General features: G+C 37.1%; 1 protein-coding gene across 1 annotated transcript in view; it reads left to right on the forward strand.

The window, feature by feature from the left end:
• LOC124722546 (F-BAR domain only protein 2-like) overlaps positions 1-12,294 on the forward strand; it is a 313,554-nt gene that overhangs the window by 111,466 nt on the left and 189,794 nt on the right. The window contains exons 6-7 of the mRNA XM_047247688.1: positions 5,746-5,842; positions 6,644-6,754. Of these exons, the coding sequence (XP_047103644.1) occupies positions 5,746-5,842; positions 6,644-6,754 (208 nt within the window). The remainder of the gene's footprint in view (positions 1-5,745; positions 5,843-6,643; positions 6,755-12,294) is intronic.

Here is a 12,294-nt window from a genome sequence, read left to right on the forward strand (position 1 = left end):
CACCTGCTTGCATCTTTGACACTGTGGCTTCCTACAAAATCACTGAATATGACCCAGAGACACCCCCTCCCCCTCCACTCCCCAATCTGACATATAACCTCTGTATTAAAAACCACTCTCTTCTTTCTCAGCCCAGTCACTGAGTCAATCTCTTCCAAGCTGCCGCAGTTGCTACTGCTTCGTCTGAGGTTTTCGGGAATTCTATGCACACTTTCGTAGCATTTCAGCCCATAGCCCCCCACAGAAATACATCAAGCACCTGTTCTGCATTGTGCAAATTGACCTTTCTGGTACGATCATCGTCCAATAATTCATACACATTAACATTGATTTCCCAGATATGGTCAACAAAACATTCTACCAATTTCATTGTTTCTTTTAACTAAACCATTAAGTTGGTCGTGGTAATACCTAGATGTATTTTTTCTTCTGTAATGATCCACTAACCGTTCATGTAAGTTCATGAAGGACTGAGCATCCTACAACTTATCGTTGAACATTAAATATGTTCTAACATCCCCTCTTAATTTTGATTGAGGCACACTTAATAACAGTTCACTATACTAGTTTCCTAACTTCATGGCTGTATGCAAACTGTCAAAAAAGAGGCAATACCCCAGTTTTGCCCGAAAATGGGGCTATGAGGTTTGTTCAATAAGTCCTTAGAAAAAGAAGGGAAAGAAAATTATTTTGAGATGTTTTTCCCCCACCATAATCCTCGTTTAGCTCTATAGCTGTAGTTTTCCAAGTATTGCTCCAAATTTTTTGAGCTGTCCAAAAAGTAGAGTTTCGGAATGTGTGCAAAATAGGCATCTGGTTGGGCGATGACTACCTCATTCGATGTGAACCATTGTCTTCTGAGTCATTATTTCAGGAATTAAAAAAACAAAAAAGTTACTAGGGACCAGATCCGATGAATACAGTGTATTTCCTGGTAATTAGAACTTTAATTCCATAACTTTGGCCATTGACACTACGCAAATGTGCACCTGTGCATTGTCATGGTGGAAGAGTGTATTTCTCATTTTCAAAGGAGAACATTTTCCATGTCTTCTTTGTTCAGCTGGTTCAGTAGTATGCATAAAACTCCCAAGTTATTGTTTGCTCCTTTACAAAGTAATGGGCATAGATGATTACACTTGCATCCCTAAAAAAACCATGACCATCACCTTGCCAGCCAATTTCACCGTCCATGCCTTCTTCAGGACTTGTTTGCATCCAAAAAATCCACCATTCTGATTGTTCCTTAATCTCTGGAGTGTAGTAGTGTATCCGTGTTTTGTCAACAGTTACATATTGATGCAGAAACCTGGCAGAATTTCTACAAAGAAGCGCCAAAACATCCTCGGGGTCAACCACACGATTGCATTTATTCTCTTCTGAGAGTAAACTTGGCACCCATCTTGCAGAGATTCTTTTCACACCCAGTTTTTGTGTAAAGTGTAAAGCACTGTACCTTGTGATATGTCTGTGGTCTCAAGTATTTTGCGCAGTTTGATTCGTCAGTCACTCGAAACCATATTGTAGATTTTGTCCCTTCCATCCCGAACGCTGTTTTCCTATTATGGATGTACAGCCATATTTAAGCTCATTTACCCAATTGTAAACAGTTGTGAAAACGGGAGCAGACATGCCCTGAACTTCATCCAGTTTAGCATTGTTCTATTTCAGTGTTATGCTTTCTCAATGGAAGTGTTTAATCCACTCAAAACTAAATTTTTTCCATGGTGCAAAATAAACATGAGCTTCTCGTTTCAGTCAACAGGACAATGAAACCACATGATGGTATTGGCTGCAACTTTACCTGCTCTGTAGCGACTGATGATGCTGGCTACCAAAAAACTGTTTTGATACTATGAGTGCCATTTCGCGGATTTTCTACTTAATTGTTAAATGACCCTCTTATCAGTGAGGCAGTATTAGCATCAAGGATGGGTGAAGTCACGCTACAAGTTGAACGTCCCTTTCCTTCACCCTTTAAACGAAGTGTTTCCATATGCACTTTCATTACCAGATTCTTCCAGCAAATGCTGAACCATCTCCTGGGTTGTTGCTCTTGTACCGATGAACATTTTTGCTTATTGCTACCACTGCAACCATACAATATACTCAAACTCAAAAGAACAGAATGGAAAAAACACAACCAAACAGGCCCAAAAACAGTGGGTACATACTTACGTTCTTGCATTGACTGCCACTGCTGCTGAATCCTTTTGATTTCTGCCTTCCGTTGGTCAACTATTTCAACCTGCAACAGTTCTTCCACCGCCAGTCTCGAATGGATTCTATTGGAAGGTATGTCTCCCTGCTGGAGGAAGATGAGGTGCTGACGACTTAAGCAGTCAGTTGGTTGCCAAAACTTCTTACTAACAAACCTAATTAAACGTATGGCAGTGGGTCTGCAGCAGGCGATAGGCTATGACTCTTCTACCCCAGTGCGTGTGCATCTGTTCCAGTGCACAGGCACTCCTTGTGCACAGTAGTGCACAGCTTTGTTACCTCAACAGTTTGATGGATGGTTACTGCTAAGTCAGGAGGGCAGGGCAGCGACGTGATCGCTGGTAGCCAGGGATAGGCAGGCTTGCCCAATGGGACGGCCGAAGGTGTTGAACATGGGCCCGCAGGCTGGAGAGTGGTGGTGCCAGACTAGAAGGATCCCACCGCTTCTCTCAGACCATGTGGTAGTGGCAGACATCTGGTTGCCAGGAGCGCAGGCAGTTGGGCAGCAGTCAGTGGTTCACATCCTGGAGACAGCGGTGGTGGTTGCATCATATGTACAATGTTGAATGGTACAGCCTGAGCATCATAGTATGACCCAGTTATGTCGATGATGACGGGCTGGTCCTGAGGACTTAAATACTTCGTTCCGGTGCTGACCATGTGGAAGCAGCCACATTTCAGCGTGTCTCAAAAATGTATCAAATGGGCTAGTGACTGAAGTCCAGTTGTTGCCTTATGGTAGTGGGTGGAACTGCAGAAGCTTCCTCAACATTGATCTGTATCCCAGGCCCACACTTTTACCTCAAGGAATTTTGACAACATGGAAACAGGCACATGGTGGATGGTTGATACAATGGCAGGTCATTGACTGTGACTAGTGGTGGTGACAGTGGCCTAGTTAGGACTCTTGGACTGTGGTAGAGTTTTATGCTGTTAAATTACTTTCACTGAAATTGCTTTTTATTTAAATTTGTTTGAGGTTTCAGTTAATCTGCTTTCCGGAGCCCAGTAAATAGAGCTGACTGGTTAAAAATGTCTAGAACTAGGTACTACTTCACCTTGGTTTTTCCAACTCATAGTTTGTAATATTATCAGTGCTGATCACTGATCAACTGTTTTCTGTAGTACCTCAAAGTTTACGAATTAAGTCATAAATTTCTGTGGATTCACTGCTTTCAGTTGAATTATGAAATCTGCTGTGATCAAAAGGTTTTCGTATTTGCTTTCTGAAGCTGTTCTAGGAGCCTTTACAATTTAGTTACAGACTATTTTGTTAAGTTTCCAGAAATTCTATAGGTTGCTATAATCGCTGTATTCACATCATTTAACTCTACAGAGACAGTTCCCAAGCACACTTTCTTCATTTAAATCATTAAAATCATCTCTTACTTATAACTTAATGAAGTATCAAGAAGAATGCAGAATCTCAAGTTCATTTCTTGTACAAAAGTTGTTAGCTACCTTAAAACTGTTAAGCCTATTTTCAACTTCTATACAATATTCTGTTAACAAGTGTCCATGTAAACAGGTTATTTTGATATTTACAATTTGAAAGCATAGTTTTAAATTAACCGTTCTTAAAATACATGTATTTGCAAGTTCTTCTGTTAAGCTATTGATATTTCAGTCAATTAAGAGAATAGTATGATTGGAGGCTATGTTTGGTAATACATTCTTTCCTTCATATTTATGCTTTATATTTTCAGTGCACACCTTTGATGTATCGCTCCCTTGCTTTTTAGGATTTTACTCACATGTGCAAACATTTAAGTGAAATTCATAGAGCCTATCTTGTTGAGCTGTTGGCCAACTTCTCGTAACCCTTTAACATTTAAACCTTTCTTGATTCAGTGAATATTACCCAGTCTGTCACACTGTTCCCTAATACCACTATTTATTGTGTTAACATGTATATCGCTTACTGATCTTCTGTGAATAATACCACTAATTACCAGCCGGGAGGTTGTGCACACGTTATCACCGATTTAATCAGGTTCCATGTTTCACTTAAGGTATCTTTCTCACTGCTATGTAAGTACTGTCTCTGTGCTGCGAGATGTGTGTTCTGAGAGGTATGAAGGGTGATAAATGTTCAGGCTGTAGTATTGACACCAACTACAATGCCTACAAGCTGCTGCAACTTCTGCTGGTGTGGAGATAGTAAAAGTTTGTGTCCACATGGATTAAAACACACTGTTCTTGTTTTCTGCTTCTTTTCCATTTTTGGCTGTGTTCCTTTTCATACAAAACATGTTTCTAAAATCTTTGTTTAGCAGACGGGATTGAATTCAAGTGCAATCGTTGATCTTGCAGTCTGGCACAATATATGTTGACCATGGAGTCATCTATTATTAGGAAGTAATTTTTGTGATATACTTTCTGTGCTTCAGTTTCTTTCCTGATCTTTTGACTATAGGTCAATGTTATCTATTTATATTTACTTGCAGGCTATGAACTGAAGGAGTTCTCTCTTATTTCTGACTGCAGTGCATGTGATTGTGAACTTTCACCACTTCGTCATGTAATTAGTTGTTTTCTGCATACACAGGATTCTGTTTGACTAACTAACTTAGCATGGGCTTGATTAAATGTTAAAATTTCTGTTTTCAGCATTTCAGCATCATCTTGAAGCAATTTAATAATTTCTTACTTCAAATTCACTAAATGTGTGCTTTTGCACATTTCAATACATAAACAGGATGGACACACCCATGAAAACTTACATATTCACTTTCACACACTTACTGTTTAGCCAGCAGTTACATTTCACAGACGAAATACATGTCACGATGTGTTCTAAACATTCTCTACATTTTAAATTCTTTTAGTATTTTTTTTTTTTAAGGACAAAAATGTGTTATACTTCTCTATTGGGGTAATCTTGAATAGTTACTTCTCTGTGAACATTCTTAGGCGAGTACATTTCTTTTAGCAACTTCAGTTCTTCCATAATTATGTGCTACGTTATGTTATTGCAAGATTTGTTATACTTATTACAAAGGTGAGTAATATGTTCTATTAATGTTGTTGTATATTTGATGCTGTTAAATTGAAGCAGCTCAAAGAGACCTCATTTCCTAATGAAACTAGTGCCCACATCTTGTATGGGGATATTGCTCAGGAACATAATAGGTGATATCATGTTTTCCATGATGGTGTAAATATGTGTATGTTGTAGTTTGGTTACTGGAAAGCAACCATTGTTGATGGAAGTTCTGGTGTGACCATGTAGTACTAAATATCCACAGTGTAACCAACTAAGTATAAAAATGTCACTTTCTTTTCTATACTGTACTCCTCTAAAAATATTTTTCTTTCATATTCTTCTCAGTTACCAGTTTCACTAAACAGCTGATTAGTATATTTGTTACAGATCATAAGAAAACTTTTGAAAGTAATTTTTGTAGCTTGTCATGATCTGAAGGTGAATGGTCGCTGCAAAAAGTGTGATATATGTTTTGAATTTTATTCATTACTTTGAGAACAGCTTAATTTTTGCTAAACTTTTAATTATTTCATTTGCAGATACATATTGACTTCAAACGCCAGTGTTTGGAAATGACTGTTGAAAAACTACTTGAACAGTTCGTTTTGACGAAGTACACTGGCTTGGAAAGACCATGTGAGTTGAAAATAACTTTTGTGTGAGTCTTGGCACCATTGTTTATGACAACTATTAATGAAAAATGGCATAGTTAAAGGTATTTGTAGAGAAATTTGAGATGCACTGGATATGGAATGTTTTTGTGTCTCCCTATATGCTAAGTTGAGATAGTCTGCTGGTCATTAAAAGGGCTTGTGGAAATGTTTTAAAATTTGCAGGCTGTGTAGGGAAGAGACAATGAAATTATTAGGTGTGCAAATGATTTACTGGCTGTGATATCAATCTGTAAATTCCATAACCTGCACATTGGGCAAATGTATTATTTTCTCTTAAAATATACAACTTAATTAGGTCTTGTTGAGGATTGACCCATGCTCAGTTAGAATTACAGGCAGATCCTTATGTATTGGGACTTTAAGTTCTTTTTCAGAGAATCTCTTGTCTTTTTGTGAGCAAAAGAAGATGCAATTACACTGCAGCCACTCTTGCTGGGGAACTGTTGCAGTGCGTGCGTGCGTGCAGTGGGATTGTTTTTGGTCAATTTTTTGGCTGTTCAGTAATACAGTGAGCAATAGTAACAATAATTCGCAATGCATGCAAAATGTTGTGCTACTGCCATAGCACTATTGTAGAATACCACAATGATGTTCCATTACTATTCCACTATGTAGTTCAAACTGCTTTGATGTTTATTATTTGATTAACAGTTCCTTAACAAGTGCTGTCTTTGTAATGCGTTCTGTTGAAGGAATTATATCTTTCTTTATCAAAGTTTTTGACTTCATATGGATCATTATAATACTGATGTTTCTATTTTAGGTGCAATTGAATTTGAGGAGTTTAGTATATCAGGGCTTTCATCCATAACTAGTCAGGCGCAGGATTCCTCAGAAAAAACAACAAATGGTGAAAAGCCTTCAAAGAAAGAAGGTAATCTAGATTGTGCTGCTCAGAAGCCCAAAGAAAGCAAAACATCCCGCCGCACTACCTCCCTTCTGAACCTCTTCATGTCTAGCTCCCAGGGTATGTGTGTTTCAAGACGTTTAGTACTAAGTGTGCAATTTCTGTTAAAGCAGTGGGTTATTTGAAAGATTCTATCCAAAGCTCTTTATTGGTGTAATGGCTCGGCAACAGTGTCTGTGCAAGTTTTTGTTCTTTGTTATGCAATTCTTCTATTCAAATGAATTTCTGTTGCAGGAAATTAGAGCGTTAGCAATTTTTTATACTGTATTTGGAGTGTCAGAGTTTCAGTTTTTTAAATATCCGAGGTATGGCTTATATTAGGTTTTAAGTGATGCAAAATTTGGGTCAATTAAAATAGCATGTACTGGTGAATGTTCTAATCTTTTGAGTTCATATTGGTGTGCTTTAAGATTTTGTTATTTATTTTTGGTGCTTATAAATAATTAATATTTTTTTGTTGAAATCTGTTGTTTCTCAAATTACATTCTAACTGTGTGTGTTGTGTGTGTGTGTGTGTGTGTGTGTGTGTGTGTGTGTGTTTTGAGGCACTGTGTGGTATCTCTTTCCAATAACCTTCCAAACCTGGCTTAATGCACCATCCTAAGTCTCACAGTTAACTGAGTATATGGATGTTACAGAAATCAGAAAAGGATGAGAAAAGGTATTCTGCTCTTTCCGTACAACAATAACCATCATTATTGTTTTCACGATTTTTTCAACACTAGTTTACCGATAATAAGGGCGTGTAATCATTTTACAAAGCATTGCCTTCCACTTGCAACTTAGAGTACTTATCATTTCGTATGGTGCAAACAAAGCTCTCTTGTTACTGCTTACCGTTCCGTCTTTTCTCTGCACTTCAGAATTCTTATTTCTAATCTTTGATACATTACACTGAAAATTTTTACACATTTCAGGGAATCAAACTTTGTTGGTAATATGTTAACATTGGTCTACCACAGTTGAAAAATAAATCTCTGTATTTGACGGTATGTCACTAGACATCTCTATCTCCTCCTCCCCCCCCCCCCCCCCCCCCCCCCCGAAAAAAAAAGAAAATTCCTGTCTGCCCCCCCCCCTCCCCTCCCTCCATTGCAGCTCAACTAAAGTTGGCTGCAGTCCTTTGTGTGTGGGGCACACTAACTGTATAGGAGACCATATAAACAATGTGTCTCTCTGTGCAGCTCAGACTGAGCATATGCGTAAGAGTTCTCCAACAAAGATGGTTTCAATTCAAGTGGCTCTTATTGCCTATCAGCACTTTTAATGCATTTAAGGGGGTACTTAAATAAGAAAGCTTCAGAGTGTTTTTCTTTGTTTGTCAGTCATGCTCATTTTTGTTCTTAGTAATAGGAAGAAAGATTAGGGTGTAATTTACTATTGACAACAACCTGAAATTTTTCATACAGGAAGAATATGCCGAAAGAAATACTGTCAAAATTTTAGTTGCTACAGTGCACTGCAAGTATTTTTTAAGAAACATTACTCATTTTTGCTGCCCAAAGAACCCTTTTTAACAGTGTTTTGTACAGCCTTTCCTGCCTGGTGCAGAAATAGGCGAACAATCAGAAGCAGCCATGATGAGAACGTAGCACCGTGTAGTGCAAAGTCCAGAGTGCACACACGTCAGTTTTAAGCTCTTAAACCATACCAGAAATGTCTCATATCTTTTTTAAAATAACTTGCAGTTCATATTGTCAGCTAAACTGTCCCAAATGTAGTTGTTACGTGGGTGACTAGTAGAGGAAAGGAAATCAAGGCAGTGTATGAGGTTACATTACAGATGACTTCCATCAGTCTGAACATCAGTGTGTTGACATTAAATATTTTATAATAATTCCTGTAACAGAGTTATTATGATGATTTCTGAATAATGTACAATTTCCTAACAGTGAAAAAAGTGCTTGATTATTTCCAGTAATTGTCACAAAAATGCGAAGAGTCAGTTGGATGATGAAAACAAACATTTTCTTTGCAGCAGGCACACCTGAGAAAGGAAAAATTAATACATTTATGCATGTCACAGTAATTACTAGTTTTATTTAGTCAGAAGTGGGATGGAGTAAGAAACAGTTTTAATCTGCTAGAAAGTTTCATACTGGGGCACACCCAGCATCAGAGTGAAAATTCCATACCAGCATTGTTGTATATGACTGCACAAGTGATTTTGTCTTCCTTTCATTCGAAATGATAAAAGTTTGGTTTGCATGCAGCTCTTGCACAAAACCTGACTTGACTCACTTTATACATAAGAAGCTTAGTCTTCATGTGAGTCATGAATTTCCCTTTAGTATTAACTATTAATCACATCTTGTTTATGCATTTACCTGAAGTAAACTTTATAATTTTGTGACTTCCTTTTCCATATAATTTCCTGGATCTGTTAACTAAGTCAAAGAAACTTGGAAGTCGGTAATGTTACTCACAATTCAGAAGATCCAGTCACGTAGAGCTCCCTTAGCAACAGTGCATTGACTCTCATGGGCAGTTCTAAATAATTCTAATAATTTTGGCATGTATTTCATACTTTGTGTAAATCTTTGTTTCATATACACAATTCATGTTCAGATTTTATGAAATGGAACCAGCTTTGTGCACTACTTAACTTTAAGTATTTTCTCTCTCCAATATGCAACCAGAAAATTTACAGCCTTTTCATTGACACTGAAAGCTATAATGGTACACGTTTTATGAGGGCTGTCCTGGACGCAATTAGCACACAGAATCGTTAGTTATTTCCTGTTTCTTCTAATGTTTTGCAAAAGTCTCAAACCTCAAAGAAAATTAATTCAGTTTTATCACCGTTTGAAACATTTAGCAATACTGCAGAGGCAACTGCTAATTATTATGGATGTTAAATGAGTTGCAAATTTGATTGAATAGTAACTGCAAAAAATTTTACAAATTACAGTCACGTTGTGCCGTGTTATCTGTTTAGTGTTGTGCTCCAACCAAGACTATGCACTCACAGTGTTGTGCATGCACTGTCTGCCACAGCTACAAGAGGGCTGTACTTTCCTCAAGCCACCTGGTAAGCTATGAATTTGGCAATTTTCAACTTCATTTTTAAATATTTGCAGTAATAGTTTTGACATTGTGTTTCTTTCAATGTATTCTTCTTGAAAAAAACCATGAGAGGTTTTGACATGTCAGATTGGGCAGCGCCCTTGTCAGATAGTGCAGGAGAGCATAGAAAATTAGTCGTGTCCTTTTCAAAGGAACTATCCTGACATGTGTCTTTGTCCATGTAGGAAATCTCTGTGGCCAGCCAGGGATTTGAACCCCTATTCTCTTGAAAGCAGGTCCACTGCCTTAACCACTTCACCATCTTTCTTGATTTTATTTTTAAGTTGCTCACAAGTTACGAACTGTTTCTAACAAGTTAACAAAGTGAGGGCAGAATACACACGAGTCTATGGGCAAATAATGAAGTCAAGTAGACATAAGTAGTTTGAAGAGTGAAATATTAAATTGTATATCAAGAATGAAGAAATAATGAACAACTAGCGTAAAAACTTAAATTTTTAATCGTTATAGGAATGTTCTAGTACAATGTAAATAGTTTTTGATTAAAGGAGATCACTCACCAAAAAGCAGGAGCTTCAGTTGTCAATAGGCACACACGAAAAGAAAGGAAACTTGCTAGTTTTCGGAGTAATCCTTTCTCAAGTTAGAGTAAAACATACATATGATGGGCCACCTGGATGAATACTTTGCAGGGTAATTTCAGGCTTTCAAGCTGATCTATGTAGTGTTCCTGTGAGGGGACAATGTTGGTATCATTGTACATTTATATACGCATACTTTCTCTGACAGCATACAAAATGAAAAGTTCATTAGTCCTTCGTCAGATTATAAATTTTTATCAGTAAATTGAAATATCCAAAGTATTAATTGCAGTTGTAAATAATTTTGATATCAGCTGCATTATGCATTTAAAGAATGCATATCTGAAAGAATAGATATTGTAAAAATAAATTTTAATATGTTCTAACACGCAAGCTTACAGGTGATGGTGTTCTGTTGTACTGCACACAGAGCAATGTATTTCAGAACAAAATGTAAAATTCACCATTATTCAAATCATTATTCCATAACTTCCCTTTAAGTTTTTGCGACTTTTACACAGAGGATGAAAATTCCTATTGTTTAGGGTTTGAAGATTGTTAGAAGGGCATTGTGGTTTATTGACCTTCAGACTGCTACGCAGGTTACAGCTGGACCTGGTGTTAAACTTTTTAGTTTCTGTGAATAAAATAACAAATTTAGAATTTTGAAATTTTTTTAGTGTGTTACAAAATTAATCAGCTTCATTACCATAAAACACTTGTGTAAAATGTTCACTAAATACGGCTGTAAAAAAACTCATAGCAGGCCATGACTCATAAAATTGTCTGCATATTGAGAGTTTTCTGTTGGCTGCCTTGTGTTTTTCAGTTATTCTAGTATGCTTTGTTGGCTGCCTTGTGTTTTCTGGTTATTCTAGCATGCTTTGTTGGTTTGAAATTGCGTGGAAAAATTTCAGTATTCTTTCAGTGTGTATTGTAAGTAGTAGTCATGTTGAAACAGAAAGGTGGAACTTTTGATTTAGGTCAATCTTGGTATGTGGAGAAAGTTATGCAAATAATAAATGACAGCAATGATAAAGATGAATAAGAAACAAATGTTGAAAGTTTGAGTTCAGAGACTAATGATGCTTTAGAATGAGAAGAGGAAACTCCAAACATACAGGAATGTGGAAATGACAGTGAGAATAACAGCGAGGGAGACGATAAGTACTATGTTGTGTGCCTCGTTACTAAAACAGGTATGGTATGGTTAGCTGACTGCAAAAGACAACTTGCTGGACTGCACACAATACAATTATTGTGCCTCCTAATTTGACCACCCCATCTCAAGGTATTCAGTCAGTGAACGAAGCTTTCAAATTTTTCATTGATGAACGTATGGCACAAAATGTTGTAGCTTGCACTAATGAAAAGGCTCTACGTTCTTATGATGAATGGAATGCAAAATATCTGGATAAACACTAACAGCATGCTACATATACTAATTAAATAATTGCCTTTTTAGGCATTATAATCACATGAGGTTCCTAAAAGCTAAAAGGGACTCTGTAGAATTTCTTTGGATCACAGACCCTCTCTACAAGAGAGGCAATTTCCTTACCACAATGTCTAGAATTAGGTTTCAACAGTTGTCATCATTTATTAGATTTACTGATGTCAATACAAAGACCAAAGAAAAAGGAACTGATAAATTAGTAGCAGTTAGAATTATTGTTGAACTTTTTGTTATTCACTGCAAATCCAACTATAGTCCTGATTCACATGAGTGTGGATGAACAGCTTGTTTCCTTCAGAGGATGCTGTCGCTGTAGAGTGTAAATGAAGTCGAAGCCAGCAAAATATGGCTTTAAAATCTGGGCCAAGTTGATGTGAACTCAACTTATTGTATAAACTTAAATGTTTATACCAAAAAGGTTTGAAATTAAAGTAAAAAAAGGG

This window comes from Schistocerca piceifrons, chromosome X (assembly GCF_021461385.2).
Source record: "Schistocerca piceifrons isolate TAMUIC-IGC-003096 chromosome X, iqSchPice1.1, whole genome shotgun sequence".
NCBI classification, from domain to species: Eukaryota; Metazoa; Arthropoda; class Insecta; order Orthoptera; family Acrididae; genus Schistocerca; species Schistocerca piceifrons.